The sequence below is a fragment of the Eschscholzia californica genome, unplaced genomic scaffold (genome assembly GCF_041429995.1).
Source record: "Eschscholzia californica isolate CP2 unplaced genomic scaffold, dmEscCali1.0.p SCAF_5, whole genome shotgun sequence".
Lineage (NCBI taxonomy): Eukaryota > Viridiplantae > Streptophyta > Magnoliopsida > Ranunculales > Papaveraceae > Eschscholzia > Eschscholzia californica.
In genome coordinates, this window is record NW_028238472.1 from 50,347,330 (window position 1) to 50,370,519 (window position 23,190).

At 37.3% G+C, this 23,190-nt stretch overlaps 3 protein-coding genes across 4 annotated transcripts; all 3 read right to left on the reverse strand.

Moving 5' to 3' along the window:
• Positions 1–30: 30 nt before the first annotated feature.
• MC9 (metacaspase 9) lies at positions 31–1,466 on the reverse strand. The gene is made up of 2 exons (XM_086639756.1): positions 1,036–1,466; positions 31–652 (listed from the first exon to the last, which is right to left on the reverse strand). Exons 1-2 carry the CDS (start codon positions 1,376–1,378, stop codon positions 45–47), a joined length of 951 nt encoding a protein of 316 aa, XP_086495882.1. The 5' UTR covers positions 1,379–1,466; the 3' UTR covers positions 31–44.
• Positions 1,467–2,855: 1,389 nt separating this feature from the next.
• Positions 2,856–9,054, reverse strand: LOC147540233 (putative ADP-ribosylation factor GTPase-activating protein AGD14). 2 transcript variants are annotated; one of them, XM_086641853.1, is made up of 14 exons: positions 8,397–9,054; positions 8,197–8,258; positions 7,008–7,095; positions 6,873–6,934; positions 6,690–6,786; positions 6,108–6,554; positions 5,085–5,900; positions 4,830–4,970; positions 4,641–4,751; positions 4,458–4,544; positions 3,668–3,794; positions 3,539–3,584; positions 3,359–3,419; positions 2,856–3,284 (listed from the first exon to the last, which is right to left on the reverse strand). In XM_086641853.1, the coding sequence occupies exons 1-13, from the start codon at positions 8,493–8,495 to the stop codon at positions 3,365–3,367; spliced, it is 2,238 nt and encodes a 745-aa protein (XP_086497979.1). In that variant the 5' UTR covers positions 8,496–9,054; the 3' UTR covers positions 2,856–3,284; positions 3,359–3,364. The 2 variants fall into 2 exon arrangements, with proteins under 2 accessions (XP_086497979.1, XP_086497978.1); XM_086641852.1 differs by having other exon boundaries at positions 2,856–3,419.
• Positions 9,055–9,792: 738 nt separating this feature from the next.
• GYRA (DNA GYRASE A) lies at positions 9,793–23,091 on the reverse strand. The gene is made up of 27 exons (XM_086641854.1): positions 22,008–23,091; positions 21,816–21,885; positions 21,631–21,696; positions 20,643–20,744; positions 18,708–18,752; positions 18,523–18,621; positions 18,352–18,438; positions 18,190–18,260; positions 17,981–18,089; positions 17,802–17,864; positions 16,637–16,702; positions 16,451–16,539; positions 16,188–16,236; positions 15,794–15,880; positions 15,629–15,722; positions 14,898–14,968; positions 14,708–14,797; positions 14,339–14,464; positions 14,061–14,218; positions 12,897–12,978; positions 12,633–12,797; positions 12,440–12,541; positions 11,643–11,770; positions 11,223–11,343; positions 11,056–11,110; positions 10,859–10,958; positions 9,793–10,192 (listed from the first exon to the last, which is right to left on the reverse strand). Exons 1-27 carry the CDS (start codon positions 22,385–22,387, stop codon positions 10,048–10,050), a joined length of 2,820 nt encoding a protein of 939 aa, XP_086497980.1. The 5' UTR covers positions 22,388–23,091; the 3' UTR covers positions 9,793–10,047.
• Positions 23,092–23,190: the final 99 nt, after the last annotated feature.

The window sequence follows — 23,190 nt, forward strand, 5'->3', positions numbered from 1 at the left end:
AGAGCAGAAAGTAGTACGAACATCGACCCAGCAAGAACAAGTTATCAATTGTGTTCCATATTTAAATTTTCTTCAGGTTTCGACAGGAATGGTGCATTAGCGTTTTCGTCGCTACAATATAAGCAAGGATGCTGATAAATGCCTTGAGCCTGTAAAACCTCTCGGGTATGTATAATCATCTCACTGTTAGTAAGTGTAGTTCCATATTCCTTTAAAACCATTTGAATTGAGTTACTAAATGCACCATATGCTTTATTGCTTAATCCTGTCGATGGGTTTATATCAGCTGATGTCTCATTTGCTTGACACCCACTTAGTAAAATACCTGAATCGCCTCTCGCGGGGCGTAAATCATCGGTTTGAGTTTCATTTGAATGAAATTTCATGCTTGCTTCGTTACCGAATAGCTCTGTTAAATGATGACCGATTTCGGAGGATTGGATACCAGATAGGGAAGATAAGTGACTGAGGATAGACTCGAAAGGAATGATCTTAGGACGAGTAGGATGTAATACTGTATTAGTGTTAGTAACTGATGGACCGATCTGTTCTTTCTCTTTGTCGATGAGTCCACCACTATGGCATGAATCTGAGATGATGGTGAAACTGGAACCCTCAGGTACACGGTTAACCAGTCGCCGGAAATCCACATCTGAACAAGGAATTTCAGGTCAAGTTAGTTATGTTAGATGATTAAATACATAAACAGAAGTAATGCTGAAAGATATACTTTCTCAAAAAGAATTAGATTAAGACTTAAAATATGTTTATGTTATTCTTGCTTCTAAATGAATCTGACTAATCTGATTCTGATTTATCTGGGTCTAATCCATTATCCATCTCCTTGTAGCCAGACTTACTGACTGAAGTGGGTCTAAATCAACTATTACTTGTCATATTCACAAGTTAGGTTTGACGATCATAACTTGGGTCGAGTCAGATCTCGTGTAAGATTCATTCAAATTCTTAAATGGTCATAACTTGGGTCGAGTCAGACCTCGAGTCATAGTTGACAGTAATAACTTAGTAGTTTACCTGTGATGAGATTGAAATCACAAGGAACAATAGCTTCATCATGCTTGAAACCATGATTAGAAGGAATTCTTGTTCCATGTCCACTATAATGAAAGAACAGAACATCTCCTGATTCAGACCGGTCAACCATCCGGTTAAGCATGTCCATAATATTGACACCGGTTGGCATGACTGGTGAACCAGTTTCATCCGTAAGGACTTCGATATTGCTTTCTTCAAAACCAAAACAGCTCACAAGCATATCTTTCATGGCGAGTACGTCGTTTATGCAACCGTGCAACTCATGTTTGGTGTTTGTGTAGTTGCATCCGACCAATGCAGCCATTTTCTTCCCCTTCTCCATTATAGACAATAATCGTATCGAAAATGTTATTCTATCTATCTCTCTTTTCCTTCTCTTCTCACTTTCTTTGTGTTTGGTGGTTATATGAATATAGTGAGTTGCTTATTTATAGAGTTGAAAGTCTGTACTGTTACTAATATACCCTTTTCTATTAACAAATTAGACCTAGTTAGGGCTTAATATGATCATATGGTAGAAGAGACAATTAGGCAACCCCTTTTTTCCAATTCAAACACCATGTTTTACCATCCATAGAGGTGAGGTTCTTATTTACAACTTCTGTATTTTATTTTTGCAAAAAGAATAAGATTCAGACTCTACTCTTTGTAGTAGAAAGACGAACAAATTTTCATCCTACACATGGGTATTTTCACTTGATCAATCGCCTCGTAATCAATTTTCATCCTACACATGGGTATTTTCACTTGATCAATCGCCTCGTAATCACATGTAAGTTAATTATGTTAGATCGGTTTCGAGGTGAGGTTAATTTAGTAATTTTGTGATGGGGAAGCTTAAGGAAGAATGTTTAAAAGTTGGTATACTTGGGCAACTACAATTATGTCTAACCCATTAAGTTTAAGTTTTAGTAAACCCTTGCTTTCAAGCAAGTGATGCAACTCTGTTTTTCTTTCTTTAAGAGATGTTGGTTTTGTGGTTCTTCCCTTTAAGGTATTAAAGAAACAAACTCAATTGCTTCAAGCAAAGAAATTGGGAAGAAGAAGATTGTTGATAGTCTACATCCATAAACACTCAAAACTTTGCATTTTCACACTACCCGCGCCGATGGCTTATGCCAGAAGTTATGTTTTGACACGTACAACGGTTAATGTTTTGGGGAAATTCATTTTGATTGCGGTGTATACAAAAGATTTTGGGTGAGAAAAACTTAGTTACCCTGAAGGAACCCTACACTACCATTTCATTTTCACGTAGATAGATAGGACGCGGACAGACTGTATTGTTGGTAGCCCATGAAAGAAAAAAAATTTCTTCGTCCTTATGCCACCAGGCACCAACACTGGCTGACCACCAGCATCACGACCCCCATCTCTCTCTACCTCTCTCCTCATTCCCTCTAAAATTCTCTTACTCTCTCTCTCTAAAACTCAAATCTCCCTTTGGAGCTTCAAAGAGGGGCAGAGCTTCACAAAAAGAGTTCCATAAGAGATGGCTGTGATGGTCACAAGGAAAAAAAACTCTCATACTGAAGTGTCTGATAATGAAAGTTTCTTGACGACCTTTTACAGGCTTAAAGAGAATTGGTGGGGGGAGTCGGGGCATTCCCGTACAAAATGCATTCTGTGATAATATCATTCCCGTAGGAATAAAAATTGTCTCTTAAAAGGGATTGTACTAAACGACTCTTAGGTTAGATTATAGCAAATGATGCTGCTGTTTACTCATTTAAAACACTAAACATTGTAGACGCATGTGAACCTAAAAAAGAAAACGAAAGAAAGCAAACGGACCAAAATGATAGGAAAACAATCAAGATTCATATACCTGCCATGCTAAAAGTCAATGTGCTCCAATAACAAGCAATGAACCTTATGATTGGAATAATCATCATAAATATAATCAGACTCACTTATCTTCAAAAGAAAAAGTAAAACATAATGAATGCTGCAACTAAATTAGCATCTGAAACAAACTAAAGATTCGTCGACCCCTACCCTCTACGAGCCAGTCAGTGATGTTTTGAATTAACGAAGAACCTAACTATGTCAGTCTTCAAGTACATTCAGATTTGATCTGGTAATAGTTAATAACAATCAAATCTCCTCAAAATGCTATCTCCAAATAGTGTTTCACTTAGTCTCATCCCTACCTAAGTATTCAAGATTTCTCATAGCATGTCAAACTTCACCATGGAAAGAAAGTCAGCTGAAAAAAACAGCGACTCCTAGAAGACGACCATCGTCAGTCAAAATCAGCTCTTACCACAGAAGAAAGGATCAGGTGAGTTCTTCTGCCTACTCAAGCTCACGCAAATGGATTCCCACCCACTGATGCAACTGGTTCTTGTGAAGAGAGATTCCTGTCAATTTCATGATGTTACCCAAATAAATCAGAAGAATATGAAGGATCTAATTATTGGCGGACCGATTTACCAAGTACGATCTCTCAACCAAATTTGTGACGTGGAAAGAAACTTACGGTAATTGTTGAGTTGGAGCTTCTCCTGCCATGAATGCTAGTCCTCCTAAAGATTTTTCAAGACCAACTCAGATGAGAGAAGACAAAGATAAGTGGGTAAAAAGGACCATAAGGAAGAAGATAACCGACCTTCTACTGTTGGATCATAAGGTGCGACTGAGTTCTGAGCAAACCATGGTTGACTTAGGTCGTCCAGGAAAGCAGGTTGCAACTCCGGATCTGGCAGTGCTGATTGTAATGAGCTCATGTCCAAGAACTAAAAATGAAAAACAATAGATTAATCATCTGGAAATGCGTGTATTTGAAATTAAAATAGGAAGGGAAAAACTGGACAAATTTAGTATCAAACTTAGAGTTTCATTAACCACGACAAACCATTTACAGACTACACATAGTTCAAGATATGACTCATGGATAGATGATCAACTTGCATTGAGTGTTTTATACATTTGAAAACAGAGTATCTTGATTTCAGAAGTTTTGATGCCCTATCCAGAGCCATATCTTCACATAGCAGAAAACTTGATGAAATGCCACCTGAATATAATCCCTAATGACATCATCGGTGACATAGCTAAAGGAAAACTCGACGTAACGGCTGCTACGGGTTTAAAATGTAAATATGAGAAAACAACATCATTGCTTAGGGAGATATATATCTATCGTTCATGAGATACTCATCCTCCACAACCACTTTGCCCTTGTGCTCTTCCTATTTTAAGGTATCCTATTATTTTCTTGTTCTTTCGAAAGTGAATTCGTTACCAGAACAAGTCCACATTGGCAAGGTTAAAATGAGATCAATACAATATCTAAAACGGTCCACATTGGCAAGGTCAGAATGAGTCGTAAGACAATGGATAATCATAAGACCAATAATAATTCATTTTTCAAAATTAGACAGGTAATAGTTATTTACCATATTGGTAGGATGGAAATCAGATTCATATGGAAAGTCAAATGGATTTGTAGATTTTCCTTCGGTAGCATGGGGCGGCATTTGTCCCTGCTTGACATGAGATGGTTCATTATTAGATAACATAGTATAAAACAAGTTTTACACTAGTGAGTCACTATTTCTAATTGGAAAACAAATACATACAATCGCTGAAAAAACTGATGAATCTAGCGATCCATTGACAGCACCAAATGGTGGATCAAAAGGAGGTGCATCCGCAGGATTTTCTCTTTGAACTTCATACGTGCTAGACTCCTATAAAACCCATATATGTCAAATCAACAAGTAAACTATTTACATCTGAATTCAGGTCAGACCATGCAGATACAGTACCTCCAAAACGCTAGAGATTACACTTCGGTCAGCATCGGAAGATGGTGCATATGCTACAGCTTGTGTTCCGTTTTCATACATCATATTACCAAAGGTGGCATGTGGAACGCTACACACAGGATCCTCAAAAGTGTTCCATTGCTGCTCATTCAAGTATAATATAGAATCAGAATTTTATAGATAAAGATTCCAAGCTTGAGATCATCAAAAGAAAAGAATCTGAAACATTCCAATTGGCAATCTGAGATTCCTTACCTCGGTGCTTGTTGAGTTAGGGGTAGCTTGAACGTCATTTGGACCCGTATTCCATTGATCAAGAGATGGGTAAGGCCCATGACCTGAGGAATCTGGGACAGACATCCACTGGATGCTTGCACTTGTGGAAGGAAGTATATTAAAGTTTCCAAAAGGTGTCGCATCACCATGAGCAGCCATACTAGCAGTGGGTAAATTTTTTGTGTCAGACATAGGTAAGTCGGTGCTTGTTGAGTTAGGGGTAGCATGAACGTCATTTGGGCCCGTGTTCCATTGACTATCAAGAGATGGGTAAGGCCCATGACCTGAGGAGTCTGGGACAGACGTCCACTGGATGCTTGCACTTGTAGAAGGAAGTACATCGAAGTTTCCAAAAGGTGTCGCATCATCATGAGCAGCCGTACTAGCAGCGGGTAAATTTTTTGTGTCAGAGATAGGAATCCCTTTCTGTGGTGAGTCAAATGTTGCCCATCCTTCATTATCTGCGAAAGAAACTGCCGGCTGTTTCTGCTCCAAAGAGGCTGTTGATAACTGCTGATTAGTTACATTAGCAAACAGGTCTACAGGTGGGTCTGAGAATGTTGTTTGGGGCTGAAAGAAATCTATAGATTGGGCGGAAAAAGTTGGAAAGTGTTTCATATGTGGTGGACTGAGAGGGTCCAAAGTTGCATTATTAACAGAAACGTCAGACTTCACAATAGAGGGAACAGAAGACAGTTGTGGAGACTGGGTTCCAGTAGATTGTTTAAGTTCTGCGACAACATCAAGTATGGAGTTGCTGTCAAATGATCCAAAGCTGCTTAAAGATGCAGATCTCTGAAAACATGGTGAACCAGAATTAGTTAACAGTTTAGTAAAATCGACGATGAAACAAGATCAAGTAACAAACTAGAAGAGATTGCAAGGACTGCAGAATGCATTTAATGTACATGAACCACGGTCAGGCAAATGACCTTCGACAAAAAAATATTTGTGGATATACATGACACCTTGAACAGTGGGATTAATAGTGAGGGGTCCAACCTGTTGATATGCACCTTTATGTGCATCAGCCTTGGTGTTCGTTTCCGGATACGAGTTACTAGTTTGACGCCTCGCATCTTCATTTAATATATCACGCACAGGAAGACTAGGAGGGCTGCTAACTCCAACTTCCTGAAGATTAGGTGACGTAGCTCCAGACCTGAAAGGATCGCCACCACTATATGCCGAATAATCCGAAACTCTGGAAACAGATCCCTCATTGGCAAACCTATCCTCGTATGCTTGCTCTCCTAAGCGACCTGGACTGTAAACTAATCTAGAAATTTTGCCTTCATTACGGCCACGATCTGAACCTGGCCTTCGAGTAAGACCACCGGCTTGTCTGCCATACTTCCTATCTTCATATTGATATTCATAAGGGGGACTTTGAGAATAAGAATGATATGAACTGGCTCGTCTTGCCTCATCTTCATGGTTTCTCAGAGCCTGTAGAATTTAAGCAACTTATGTTAATCTTCCACCAATTCTTACGTTTAACGAAGCTAGATAGCAAGTCTTTCAATGCGAAAAACATAACTGTGACGAGCCGACGATGATGCTGATTCTGGAGTGAAAGCTTACCTGAGTGTCTCTTGGAGGCTTCTCAGAACTGTTTCCTCCAGCATATTTCCTATCTACGTACACGTTCTTTATGAACTCACGGACTTTTTCCACGTTGCTGCATGATGAATACATGGTAAAAGATTTAGACATTTCTAGTAAAAATAATTATAATTATTTGGCATCTAAGCAGTTTATCCCCACCTACTACTTGGCAATCTCTGCCTATGTATATCCCAGTCCTTCAAAAACGTTTCTCTTGCACGCTGAAAAATTAAATGTCTTGTAAGCACACAAATAAGAAACTACCAACAAAGACAAGAACATTCGATCACAAACCTGGTTGCCACCTCTTTGAAGAGAATCAACTTCTTGAGAAGTAAATTTAGACATAGATACGGACTTTACCCGGTGAGTAAATTCACGGCTGTGGAGCAAAGAAAACATGAACATGTCAGAAAATAGTGTGATCAAGAAAAAAGAGCATATACTAAATAATCAATATACAACCAATACTAGTGATAACACAACTTGCACACGGACTTTTGAAACAGATAACCAACAAAATTGCCTATGGCGAATTTAACACTCAACCTAGTTAGAGATTTTCACATTCAGGTGAATCTAAAGTACATGGACCATTAATACGGTGTTATTCTTCCTTGTGCGCTATAACAAGTACAAATATCAATAGTTCATTACAAAAAGAACAAAGTGAAAAGTAAAAAATGCCCCATGTGCTGAACGTGATTACAATGCATAAAGTTTTCCCGAGGCAGATATTAGTAGATATGACAGTTTACGAAGAGAAAACCGGGATTCCCTCAAAATCTATCATCCCATACTGAACATTACAATTTAAGATATGTAGTCTTTATAACGCCCCAAACGTTAGTTATCGATATTGTCCGCGCTTTGACCACCTCATACAGGTATGGGGTTTTGTTCTTGGCGAAGGCACCACGAGCCCACCCAAAAGGCCCCGGTACTTACTAAATTTGAACGTACACCCATAGCTCAGTCTCCGGACACTCTTGCGAGCGATGTGGGACTATGACAATAAGTTATTGACAAGGACTCACTCGACATGTCAGAATGTTTGATTTGCGCATCAGTGTTCGTTCATATTATATCACAAGCTGAAATGTCACAATACTGAGGCAAATGGTGGTCTTTTCCTTCAACTCTTACTTATTGACTTAATCAACAAGAATGGAACTGACTTCTTTGAATACCCTTTTCTTCTTAGCCAACAAAATTCAGCTGATTTTGCATTGAAACCCAGAATCAATATACAATCGAAATATAAATCACTTAAATATGAATTCACATTAAAAAAAAAAAAAACAAACTCAAGTACTAGTACTAAAGATATGCCATTTTACTCATTGAAACGAAACGTAATTGGCAGCTCAAAGTAGTTCATAGTATTAATTACCTACAACCTCAAGAGTTTATGATTAAGGGTTTTGACAAGAACAACCAAACATAACAGAAAAAACCCTAAACTGAAATTGTAATTACTCACTGTATTCCACTGCAAGTTATACAGATAAAAGTCCAAAAATTAGTACAAACGTACTGAGGACCCTGCACCCCAAAACACAAAACCAATTAAAATTAGGGTTTAGACATTAGATTCTTCTTCATTGTGTCTATAAAACCCTAAAAATCGAGCTTTTGAACAGTATTTTAAGAAAAAAAAAAATGGAAAAGAATGAATATTACCAGGCTATTGCAGTTGATGCATCTTCGATTAGGAGGAAGTTTCATAAGACCTCGAATAATTTTTTCATTTCTTTCTTCTTCTTTTTTGCTGGTACTCATCTTCTTAAACAAATTACCAAATTGAAAACGAAATTATGAATCAGTGATGAACTAATCGAGTGAATCAGACGATGATTCAGCTCAGTCTTTGATGAGGATTTGGAAAAAAGGGGAAAAAAATGAAGTTCCTTGATTTTCGACAAAATCAAATGAGATAGAGAAACAGCTAATCAATTAAAAATAAAAAATCATAAAACAGCTCGATTTGAGTTATAGGGATAACTGATTTTCTCTCTCTCTCTCTCTAAAAACCCAAGACAGTCGACGGACGGAGAAAGGTGGTGGGATGATGGATCGGAAAGGAATTTCAAAAAAGTGGGGACTTGTGATTTTGTCTTCTTCTCGTAACGGACAGTAAAGAGTGTCAACCGTTTACCGGTTGTACCCGGTGACGTTATTTCCTCTCTTTTTTGCCAACTTTATGTGTTATTTTATGGTGTCATTTCGGATCAAAGAAGCAGAAGAAAAATATTATTTGGCCCCAAAAATTTTGTGGCTAGCCCACTGGGCGACGCTGATGTGGTTGGTTCTCATTGGACGGTTTTTTTCTCTTCCAAAACTGCATCAGTACTGGTACGATGACAACTTTTTTCAGCCCAAATAACATTTTTCGACCAATATCTATCAGTGGTGGGCGTCATACTAGTAGCTAACGAGCCTAACGGGCTAAGTAATTGGGTGGGACTATGTGTCAATGTCCTCGTAATTAGTTTCTCAAGTCTCAGATCAGGCCAGTTCGAGCCAAGTAACAGATAATTGCGCGAGCTCGAGTCATGTCGCTGCAACTTGTGGACTCAGATGGGTACAAGTAGGTCAGGGGCTCCGGTACTGTTTCCTCAGACCTAACCGTTAAGGTGTTCTAAATAACCGTTTTTTTTTTTTGTGAGAATTCGACTACGATCTATGTTAGTCATTACAAAATATTGATACATCAGAAAGATGTGATAAGCACGATGACTAAGTTCAACATTAATGAAATAGACCTAAAACCCTACAACATGGAAGAGGCCTAAATAACAATTTTTGTTCAGTAGTTGTATTTGCACCGGACCGTTTGCATAGAAGCAAGCCCACGGAAACAATAGCCAGGGTAGCTCTGCCCATGGAATCAAGTCATTTGACATTTCCACCTTATTTCATCCTTTTCTGATTGATTACTTGAATGTGAAATGGGCCAAAGATGAAGCATGACGTTAAGAAATAAAACCTAGTGGTGGACATTGTTAGGTTTTCGCTTGTTGATGGTCTTCGATTCATGCAGGTCAACCAACACATCAATAGCTAGACAAAATGGTAGCTGGAAGATAGATATTTCATTGCTTAGTTCTTGGCAACAAAATCCCTTGTGATAATTTACAGATAAAATAATTTAGGCTCACGCAGTATACAGGTGTAGAAAACAAAATTGATATTAACCAAACTACTGTCTTTCTTTTCTCTACATTCCCTGTCAATAACCCTAGAGACCTAACTCCTAAGGTTTGGCATCATCCCCTTTGCTGGATTTTGTACCGCTTTGGTTAAGGATGAAATCAGAAATGGCTGGAAACTCCTACCTTGCAGCAGCAGATTTCTCGGTAGGAAGTTGAGTGTTGTTCTCAGCTTCATCGAAATCAGCTTCTTCTTCTTCTACTGCAGAAATCAAAGATGTCGACTGGATCTTCCCAGCGTGTTCCAATCTCATCAAAATAACTCCCCTATACAAAAAAGAGGTGAACTTTAACTAGGTGAAGCATGAACGGAGATACCACTCCGATAAAGCAGAAGATACAAGACGGTACATATTTTATGTTGGTAGAGACTGTTTATCAGTTCAAGTCATGCATTTGATCAGAATATCGTTAGGGGAATGATGTTCGTCCCGTTATTGCTTTTCATATAAACGACTAACGATTTGCCAAACTGAGTCATTGTTGACTCGGTCAATATTCATAATACACAATTATCTATGAGAATTATCATGGTTAAAAGTCGCTAAGCTAGAAACAGGAGGCACACAAAATACAGAGAGCCTCTCAAAGTACGAGCAGAACTGCCCATATTGCCCTTAAAACAATACGAGACAACTGCATAAACTAGGCCCTTTTCGGCCATGGCACATCTACTTGGTCAATTTTCATGCACAAATAGATCTATTTGTTTCTCTTGTGTGTGTGTGTGTGTGTCTATGCACGTGTGCTTTTAGGTTGCTCATTTGTTTACCTACTTACCTTGTACTCCTGTCGGATATCGACACTCATACTGGTACACATGTGACATGGCTATCTTGAAATAGGAAAACACTACCTCATAAGAAAGTTTGCTCTTATGGGGGTATAGATCCCAGAAAAATGACTACAAAGAACTTCAAGTCTTATATTTACCTGGCATAGCGCGACTGGATGGAGACATCCCGAACCTTAATTCTGTTGATTGTTCCACTTTGGCTTACTAGAACTAATTGTTCATCACTTTCTCCATCCTCTGAAAAATAAATTAAAAGGTTCTACCATTCAGCGAGGTAGGGGAAAAGAAACCTTACGTGATCGACCTAAAAGTAGAAGTGAAAACAAAGCTGTACCTGCTAATGACAAACCAACCACAAATACTGCTGCTAATCGGTCTTCCACTTGAAGCTAAAAGTGTTAAAAATTAAACATATATCATGTTTTCTTAATGTAAAAGAGATAAATTAGATTCTGAAATTAGAATGCAACGGCCAATTTAAGTCGAAGGAAATCCTAATACCTTGTAACCTTTCAAACCAACTCTATTTAGAGGTGATAGGCGGAAGCTGCTCAAAGGCACTCGCTTCCCAAGACCACTTTCAGACACAAAGAGCAACCATGGGGCACTAATATCCTTACTCCTGCCAACTCCAGAACTTTAACAGATGAGAAGAAAAAATGGTAAAAGAGATGACAATACATTATACTTGAATATTGTTGCTAGGTGAAAAGAAAGTGTCCCAACATTAAATTGGAAGGTCAGATTCTTTTAGTATATAATATATCAGAAGGTAGTCTATCCCAAATCCCAATTTGCTGAATAAAAAAGAAAAGAACATAATATCAACTGGATTCATGTTCACAAATTGAGTAACACTGGCAAAAACCAGAAACACTTCCGAAGCCAACAAAGAGCACATAACATTAAGGTAGAACTCACCGACTCTCCGATAACCTATCCAAGTCTTTTCTCATGCTTGCTGGTATCACATCCATGCACGCCATCTTGTCTCCTTTTTTGAGTCTCATCGCAACTGATCCCCTAGTGTTTCTTCCAAGTGTTCGAAGCTGAAAATATAGAAGGGTCAGGGTAAAGATCTGGAGAGCCAATAACTATTGTTGTTTTTATTAGAAGAGTAGTGGTATACTTCCGCAAGTATTGTGCTAATGTCTTAGATAAAGGAACATGCATCTAAATGGGAAAAGACATGTGCTTCGGTTGGCCTTGGGAGTTATTTACATCTTACCAGATATAAAACTGAAAGGTAATTACAATGATTTTAGTGTAACATGTACAACATCAACAAAAAAAATTAACATTTGTAGCTAGAGCAGACACTATACCTAGATTCCACTATGAGAAGCTGAAATATCAGACACAAACTCTATAATATAAATGCAATCACATACTTCCAAAATAGGCAAATCACTATAACCAATCACTAGAGAACAATTCCAATCTAAAAATTATTATGTTCATGCAAGTTTCTACCAAGTGTAATGTCCCCTACGTCATTGATCATATGCAGCTATGCCTTTTGAATGATGGACATCATAAAGCTATGACGTAAGTATTTCAAGAGACTCCCTGTCCCATCTCAGTTCTTTGATATTATGATTTTAAATACTTTCAGGACAGAATGACCTCATGGAAAGGAGACATGCAAATTAAACAAGAAAAATAACAACCCTCCATTGAAAATGACAACAAGTCAACAACCGATTGCTAAAACTTACAGTTTCGCAGGAACTCAGAATAACCATCCCGTTCTGGGATGTCATTCCGACAAGGTCATTATCTGTGCAGAGCCGGACCCATTTCAGTTCATCACCAGGAACCTGTCAAATTCAATTTTAGACCCTTACAATTGAGATAAATGAATTTAATTACTTAACCAATGGTAGATAAAGGCAAGGAGGATGGGTAAACCAGTTGAATTGCTATGATTCCAGTTGATCTAATTGCAGAGAAGACGTTCAAAGACACCTTCTTGATGTACCCATTTACTGTAAGCATTACCAGATACTGATCTTCAGCAAACTCACTTACTGGAACAATAGATGTTATTCTCTCACCATCAGATAAAGATAATATCTGGCACACAAGCAAGAAAGACAATAAAAAGATTTTAATATAAAACTTGCCAGAAATTGGTAACTGAAAAATAGAGCAAAGCAGCTGCGAAAATCACACCTGGATTAATGGAGTTCCAGCGGCCGTTCGGGTACATTCTGGAATTTTATAGGCACGGGAGGAGTATACTATTCCCCTATCACTGAAATAGGAATTTTGATTGTAAACCCATGGTAAAAAACTAAAGATACCAAAGTAACCAATCATAAACTGATGCAGACAAACCAAATTGTGTTTAACATAGAATAAATGTAAAACATTGGAAGTAAAAAACCTTAAAAAATTATCATTTCCTGATGTGACAGGAAATAGTGGAAAGTTTTGTAGTAAATAAAGACCTAGGTGCTATGTAGATGGTTATTAGCGTACCGGAATTTTTAGTCTTAATTAACCCAAAGTCTATGTAAAAATCTATAAACTCGACTAGTTGGGTAATTAACTACAACAAATTTTTTTAACTTGTTCGACTGTAAGTTTTATGAAGATAGGATGTTTGAGGTAGGTGTATCTTGTCCAGGAAAATAGTCCAAGACGTATTGCAATGGAAAATGGCGTACCGAAGAAGTACCCGATATTCACATGATAGCGTACCGTTGCCACGTACCGGAGCGATCCGCGTACCAGATAACATTCGTCAGCCCGAGTAACTCGTGGATTGGATCGGGGTAGACCTATCCAACCCTATGCCGATCCCTTGAGTCAAGGACTTCCGAGTTATCATAAATGAAAAGAGAAAGATCTCGAGAAAAAGAAGAGAGGTCGATCTCATGTAGATGCTTGTTGTCAACAACCATTATAATAGTTTTGCAGCTATTATTTATAAATTTAGAGTGAAGGTACGTATAAATATGAATATAATTTTGAATAGTTATATACATAAACCAACCCTAAGCCGATTATGTAGTGGTCTAGCAATCCAATCTCCAAGTGCTTGCCGTAGGTGACATGTCAACTAACTGTGACTAGGAAGGAAACAAAGAAGATACATAAATAATGAATATGGCACCTATCCTTGAAATCTATGTGGATAAAACGTTGAAATGACAACAACCACCTATGTGCATCATCCTCGAAATTGAGATTTAAAGTGATTACTCATATATAGAGACACCAAATCACATTACAATTTATTCTATGGTACCCAAACGAAGGAAAACTAAATCAACATATAAAGAATAAAAGAAACCTATATACTGGATGTATTATTAGACAGATGATTTCTACCTGAAGTAAAGGACATGGTCATGAGTATGACAGACAAGGAAGTCAGACATAGTATCATTGACTCTCATCTTTCCTACAGATTTTCCAATTGTTCCACGATGTTGAAGATTAAAAGTATTGGGCTTCATCCTCTTAAGATAGCCTTTCTCACTAAGAGCCTACAAGTAGTAGCCACGAATAGTTGGAAACATTTACTTTTTAAAAATCAAATTTTTAAAACAAGATAAATGTATCGAAACAAATGCTGGTAGAGAATTAAAGCGAGAGTTTTGCCATACCAGGAGCATTTCCTCATTTGGAATTACATCTATTTCATCTAGTAGACCACTATCCGTATCTTCCACCAACGAACGTCTTGGAGTTGGAAACTTGTTCTTTATCTCATTTGCTTCTTGCTCTATCAACTAAGGAACAGTCAAAACTCAAAATATTAAATTCAGAACTTCCCAAGAGAAAATAACTGCAAAGATGCCAGGTGAATATAAATAACAAAGGGTTCAGTATTTCACTAGATCTCGACTTGTTATGCTCAACGGAGCATATATAAGTATATAACCCAAGAAAGAACATGGAAATAGAGTACTAATAAAACGTGAAAATACAGAAATAGCAATAGAGGGCACATAATTATTCAAGAATATTTTTACCTGGAATATTTGTTTTTTGCTTGATAAGAGGTCACTTAACTTGGAAATTTCTTCAGTCAAGTGTTTAGCTTCATCTACGAACTTCTTCGTCTACAATAAAGAGAAGAACACATGCTGGTATTTAGTTATTTACATTAATTAGAAGCTTAATCATCAGTGAACCAATATAACCCGCAAGGTGATACTGTACCTCGAGAAGAGTAAGCTTCCTCAGGGTCATGTCCAATAAAGCGTCAGCTTGTTTTTCAGACAAGTCGTATGCTGCGCCAGTGAAGAACGGCTTAGATTTAGTTAACCATAAACTGATTATCTAAAAAAATCTGTAGGTAAAGGTCATAGATAAATCTAACAAAAGTACGAACAAAGATTTCACAAATAACTGATAATCAAGGAAGTTCAAGCTTTGGCCAGGAAATCCAATTTCAATCAAAAATCTACGTCAAATGTGCATATTTAATCAATGACAAACATCATGGTAGGAGAGGCAATGGGCCAAGACCTGTCGCTATTAGTTTCTTGGGCCCTAATCAGCTAGTTACGGGTAGTCGAGCTCAAGGAAGATCTGGATAAATCTTTACCACACATAACCCCTAAAGCTATGTTTGTGAACTCCTAAGTCCGAACTCAGGAAGAGAGGAAAACAACAGTAGGATGACTAAGATTTTATCGTAGCACCCAAAAACAAGAATCATTGTGAATTACAGTGATTAAGAAAGAAAAAAATATAAAACATGCAAGAAAGAGTCAAGTTTTGCGAAGATACCAATATGAAATCTACAAACGCAGATATAAAATGCTTTTTTAACAATAAATTCAAATAAGCAATCACAAGACACAAGTACACAACTGAAGGTAACTATATTATATAATTAATTGTTTTGACAAAACTAAAATTAATGAAAAAACAACATAGGTACTCACCGTTCCTCAAAGCAGCGTTAGCAATTGCATTACTAGAACTTTCTCTGATTATCCTAATAACACCATCCACATTTTCAAGCCCCATTATGATACCCTGAAGAACTTTCCGACATTAAAAATTATGGATCAATAAAGCACCGTCGTCTTCAGTTATTCTTAACATACCTCAACAATATGTTTTCTTTCTTGAGCTTGAGAAAGCTTGTATTGTGCACGCCTTTCAATAACAGAGCTTCTAAAATCTAAAAATGCCTGAGAAACAAAATGGGTAATGTTTCAAACTCTATTCCTTTGTACTCTTAAACATTGGAAAAAACTGATATTTGATGAGACATGCTAGAAAATCCCTAGTTGAAATCTTTTAGCCGGATTCTGAACAATGTGTGCGACTATAATATTTAACAGAAATTTCATTCACATATAGGCCCAAGCACTCTCAATAGAAACCCTATTAACAACCGCACACTTACGGGAAGTTGGGAAACCTACAACCTGTTCTTCAAAATGCAGAAGATTTTAATTTTGAAGTATCAATCGAAAAATGCATTGGAAGCCTTACCTGAAGCATCTCTTTCAGACCCATTAATTTTGGTTGTCCATCTAGAATACTGTAACAAAAAGCCCAACAAATACCAAAATGTCAAGAAAATAAATGGAATCTAGTAAGTTAAAGTGCATAATATGAACTATACACGAAATATTTATCGTAGCGTGAAGCTTAACTAGATGCATGTACAAGACCAACAAGTATGCCATCGTGCTACATAGAAGTGATAAAAAAAAAGGGAAAATCATCCTTCATGACCAGACAAAGTAACTTACCCAACCATGTTACAGCTAAAGCTAGACTGAAGAGCTGTAAGGCGGTACAAGTTATTGAGAACAATGGATGGATCTGATCCTCTTTTAAGCTGGAAATATTATAATGTAAGTACTCATTAAGTTGCAACGGAATAGTTACAATTTCCCAAGGAATTCCATGCACATAATGGGAAAGTGGCAACAGACCTCTATGACTACGCGCATTCCTGTACGATCACTCTCATCACGAATATCACTTATGCCTTCCAAAGTCTACACCAACAACATAAGATAAAATTCAACATAAAAGAATCAATTTCTGGATGGTTACATTTCACAACTTCAAACTTGGATGATATTGAGATGTAGACATGTAGTAGATTGAAAAGCAAAGGAGTAAGGATATCAAGAGAACTAAAATGGAATGGAAACAAATAGGATAACTGAGAAGTATACTCCTCAAAGACATACGTGGTGAATGCATCTGAAGCTCGGATTACTTTGTGAAAGAAAAACCATAAAGACTATCCAGATTTAGGAATTACTATGTAGTTCACCTCACCCAACACTCAAATCAAGAAGCTCCTTGTGGAAGTGGAGTAACCATTAATGAAGCCAAGCAATCAGGTTTAAGTAACTTAGCACATTCATGATATATAGAGTTGAAACGAGAACTTGACTATAATAGTAGTAGGTGCGAGGTTTCTGAGATTTTGAATTCAAGATAACTTTACACAAAAGCTATCTAAACAAATGAGCATTCATGAAGTTTGAACTATAGTCTCCAAAACACCTCCTAGAGTGAAGATACAAAGGAAGTCGGAGAATTTCCTTGAGGTGTATCATGATAACAAAACTGAGACAGCATATGTACATACCGTGATGCATCATAAATTCATAAAATTCACTTAACTTAATTTATAAATCAGGAATTCTCAACTCAAAGATAAAATGAAGAAAACAGAATTTCCCCCTATCCTGTCTGGGTGACATGGATACTGCTGTCGCCATTGCTACCCGACACAGGTACGTCATGTTGGACTAGATGAGGGGAAAGGGCCACAAAAAGGACACATTTGTACACATAAACATTACTGGCTTAGTTATTCGGTACTTTGTCATTACTTATATGTGCTCCTCTTCAATCAACTATTGTTACGGTATACACTTTACACGGTAACACAGAGTGGTATTTTATGCCTTTATGGTCCTAAGCCCAAACACACATACAAGGCAAAACTGTCCAAATACAATCTCACACTATATATACATCCTAAAATTGAGTACGAGTATAAGACGCCAAAATGCTAAACAAGAGTATCCATGTTAGAGATATAGTTTGTTTCATGAAAAACCATTACAATAACAGTACCTTATTTTCCACGAGTTCAGCAATTTTCTCCACTAATCCAGATTTGTTAGTCTGATAAGGGACCTGCTCCAATTGTATTGACATGATCAGATAAGGAAATCTACAAATGCAACCTTCTCCAACAGCAATCTTTACAGCAAAACATAGACGTACTACCACAAAATAGAGCAGATAATTACCTCCTTAATAATAACTGCAATCCGCTTGGTTTTAGAATCAAGCAGTTCAACATCTGTCTTTCCTCTGACTATTACACGTCCACGCCCAGTTCGGTATGCTTCTAAGATACTAAAGCAAGACATATAAAAACAACGGAAACATCATCCCAAATTCTCAACTACTGGAAGAAAAAAACATGCGAGTAAACAGCACAAAGCATACCACTTACCCAGTAGTTCCCATGATTAGACCTCCAGTTGGAAAGTCGGGCCCCGGCATGTACTCCAACAGTTCTTGAAGCTTTTACATTTCAAAACGCACAACCTTAAATGTTAAAATTTACACAGTAAATAGTTCTAACACTGGAAACTAGAAAGATGAAGCATATTACCGTAGCTTCTGGATTATGAATCAGAACAGATAGCGCGTCTACTAATTCTCCGAGATTGTGAGGAGGAATGTTGGTTGCCATTCCAACCTTAGAAATAATGTGTAATGAGACTTAGGATAGGATAACTTGACATCAACTGAACAGTGCAACCATAAAAGCACATGTACTTACCGCAATTCCAGAAGAGCCATTCAACAGAAGAGCAGGGATTCGAGCTGGTAAAACTGATGGTTCTTTTTGAGAACTATCAAAGTTGGGTACAAAATCAACCTGAAAAAACAAACAAAATAGCATATCCGATTTCAAGCATTTTATGCATGGGAGTTTATCACTAGGCATTATGAAAGTGTGCTGACCGTATTTTGTTCCAGATCTGCCAAGAACATAGCTTCCGTAAGTGCCTGCAATAAGGAACCTAAAGCATATGAGTATCCTTTATGCACAGGGAAAAGAAGTTACAAAATAAAACACACAAATCATTACAGCAAACCTTATTACCCAGTAAGCTAGTAAAAAAAAAATCAGAAAAGGAGAACCGAAACCACCCAAAAGATACAGTAGCATACAGAAATGAGACCACATATCGAGTTCCCATGTTACAATAGTAAATGTTAACATGTTAAGCTGACTCAAACATGTCAAAGACTCAAAGGTCAGTGTGGAAAGGAAGGGTGGAAGATTTCTTGAAAATATTTAGATTTGAATCCGTCAATATTATATGTAAAAGAAATATTTAACATTCGTAGCAAGAATATACAGTTGATGAAAATATTGTAAAAAAATAGAACTTAAGAAAACGAAGGAAAGCAACAAAAACAAGATAGTATACGTCACGAGCTCCTATTATAACGAAAGTGCAACCAAATTAGTAGCATTTTAAGCATCTGAGCTATACTAGAGAATAGTTGTTAATGAAATACATCTCTTAGGAAATAGAAGAAAAAAAAATCAAAATCTGAAGATTTTTTTTTACTAATTTAAAATTAGTGGAGCAGCGCCAGACGGTCGTCGCATTAGACCTCACGGATTAATCAATTAAATAACAAATAGGCAATATAATAATATGTTAGTATGTTAGAAAAAAGGTCATCTGAACGACCTAACACTAAAGCCCTTCTGCAACCTGTAGGCAAGGTCTCAAATAACAGCTGAGGAGGCGTACACCTTCAGGAGACATGATACTTTTTCATGCCGCAGAATATGCATATTTATGTGCTCAATCTTTTATAATATTTTACGCTAATACCTCGTATGGAGGAGCTGAACAACTTTTGTTAGGTACTAGTGAACTGTAATCTACAACTATTGTTGCAAAATAGAAAATTATGTGATTTTCACTTATGACTTATTAATGAATTACATGCATTTTGCTTTTCCTAAATCATGTTTTTTACTGTGTCCACGCGTTGGCAATGCTTCGCCTTGTTAAAGACTTAAAGAAACCATTTTGAGGCGTAAATATGTTTTTTGAACACCGGTTGTAGACAAGTACTAGCACTCGAGATTATGCCCCGGGACCCAGCTTAGCTGAGACCAAGCGTAAGCCGAGTTGAAGCCTTCCAAGTCACTTGGAAGAAATTAGCCATCACACATTACATTTAAGCATGCCTAAGCTAGCAATTTTTCTTCCACTCACAGCATTCTCTCTGAAAAACTTACCAGGTGAAGAAAACAAGGGTAAACCTGGGAGATGTACGAATTAATTCACTAGCTACTTGGAGACTGACTGACCACACAACCAATGTTTAAAAAAGTGTTTTTCCGTCTCAGTGCGGTATTCTTTGACAATGTGAGGTGAAGCCTTGAGGCGGTAAAGAGGCATAGCTTCAATTTTATATATTTTAATGTCGTAATAGTATTTCATTCTACTAATGGTACACTTCATTGAATTTTCTGTAGGATTACAACAAATTAGTTTTTAAATAATAAAATGAATGATATGAATGCTTTTGGTCACCACCCACCAATACCATTTTGAGTACGTCTACAAGTTAAGAAAAGACAGGAAAGACAACATAACCAAGGTGTAAGTTATGATGGAGTAAACCTATATTTTGCCTCGAGGCATGTGCATCATATGTGCCTTATAAAACATTGCAGCAGTCAAACAAAAATGCATTAAATTAGAAAGTCGATGCCCCCAAAGTATGCACTAGCACCTTTCGTAGCCTTTGACAACTTATATATCACATAAAACTTCGGCGTGTTACTTTTCATCCTTCACTTTTCTGGATTAAGTTATTATTGGCCTCAAAACAATAAAAACTATAAGAGAAAATACTACAACTTACTTCCAATCTGCATTCAGTGTAACGCATTGCAGCAGGAGGATCCGCATCAATTGAACCAAAATTTCCATGCCCTCGAATAAGAGGGCAACGCATGGAGAAATCCTGAAAATTAGTAAATTGTTGCAGCCAAAGTAAAATACATTTGCAGAATCTAAAAAATTGACACGCCAAAAGAAAAACAGTTGTATGATAGACTAGGAACCGCAAAATAAATAAATAAATAAAGAAATAGGATATGGAGGTTTTGTCAAATCCTATCATCTGATTCCACTATCGTAAAATTGGCTTAAGCTAATTTAGAGATATTATTGTATTGTTCAGATTGTGTACATGGATATACCATTTACCGGTTAGTAACACAGAGTCGTTTTCCTTTTTCAAACATACAGTCGTTTATGATTGAAAAAACAAGAAAAGAACAATAAGGAAGGTTCCCTAATCATCATAAGTCATAACTAGCTTATGTCATCGAGGTCCTCAAAACGTCTCTATGGTTTTCAAAACAAGGTGGAGGTGGTCTTTAATGACAAAAACTGCAATACTCACCAAAGAATTAAGTTTGTATCACCTAAGTAACAGGCTACAGTGCAACAGTGGACTACTGTGTTCTACTAAGGAGGGGGCTGATTCTAAAATTTCAGTTCAATGACCATAAAAAACATACTCCATTTATGTATTAATCATAAAGATTCGTCAATGGCAATGTGAAATCAGAAGCTAAAACTATCAAACTGGCTACTTCAGGAAAAAAAAATTTGCAACTATAACCAAGCAAACATTTTTATTTACCACATTATGATATCTTTTAGCACCAATATCACATACTTAAATCTAAGTTGGCAAATAATATGATATATCATATAAACCATATTTAATATGACATTTAGATATCTAATGAAACGTCGTAAATAGAGTGCAAAAAACTAAGAATATTAATAAGCTATTTCTATAAGATGGTGATCGACAAACAAAAACATTCTTCAATTACCTGTGCCATTCGCACCAACGTATCGTAGACAGCACTATCTCCATGCGGATGAAATTTTCCTAGAACCTGCAATTTAAATGCCCCAATGCGAAGTGAACACACAAAATCTTTTCATGAACTGACTAAACTAGAAAAACAACAAAATGTAACACAAATGAGAGAAATTTTATAGTTTCAATCTTCACCTCCCCAACAACTCTGGCACATTTCTTATACGGTTTTCGAGATGAAAGACCCAATTCGTGCATTGCGAATCTGTACTCAATTTGAAAATGAAAAAAGTTAAATATTAGCTACATTATCATCTATATGGGTATAATCAAGTATAAATCGATCATCATTTTCGTTATATAATTCAAAAATCGATATTTACTTACAAGATTCGACGATGAACTGGTTTCAATCCGTCACGAACATCGGGCAAAGCTCTACCAAGCAATACTGACATTGCATAAGCCATATAAGATTCAGTAGCTTCCTTATGAAGTTCCATAGGTACAATTTTCCCTTCTTTAACATTCCTTTCTTTAACAATCAAACTTCCATTTCCATCTCCTTCTTCATCTCTGGAAGTTGCTTCTCTTCGTTTTGCTTTCACATGTCTTAATGACCTAGAAGGAGCAGTAGAGAGGAAACGAAGCTCAGCTAAACCAGGAGGAATTCTTGAAACCCTAAATGAGTTGGAAGTGAGTGGAAATGAGAGACGGTAACGGATGAGAGAAGAAGCAGTGAAACGGAGACTAGTTGGGAACGCCATAGTTGGTATTTTAGAGAGAGAGAGAGAGAGGGAGGGAGTTATGAGGTTTAGAAGGGATAGGGTTTCATTCAGATGCCATTTTGAAGTGGGTTTATGTTCTGGTTTTGCCCTATTTACAGAAATTGAAGGATGACGAGAAGTGTTTGTTAAATTTGTATTTCAGATTTCAAAAGAAGAGATGAGGAGAGGAGAGGATAGGGAAGTTAGTAAAACCCTAAACCCTGCTCGTTTGGGAAGTGGTGACTGGTTTGCGCGCCAATGAATTTGTCTTTGTTTTTTTATTGATTCTAAATTTACACACTCATGGTCGATTGCTCCTGTGGTAGATACTGTTGACATAAACTTCAAAAATCTTGCATGTTCCAAGTTTGATTTACAGAAGAAGTACAATCCATGGTTATTGAAGAGAAATGAGAGCCGAAGGTTTCCGTGTAAACAACAGCGAGCCCTATGGCACGCTCGAACCAACCACCATTCACACGCCACCACGTCATCAGACAGTCGATCGCTTGTGCCGCTCCAATGCATTTCGCTCGCCACGAAGGGTTGCAGAGGCGCAGAAGACCAACACGACACTAATGTGTCGTCTTCCTCTGGATCGTGGGATTCGCGAAATGTCTCGGATGCAGAGCGCAAGAAAGGACGGGAGCGAGACCTCGGTCATTATTGGTTTTATTTAGGTAGTTATTTTGCCGACCACATTTCGCGAAATGTCTCGGATGCAGAGCTCGTGAGTATTTCATTACAGTTATGAGCATATTCAGTGTGACATATAATGTAAGAAGTATTTTGAGAAAAAGAAA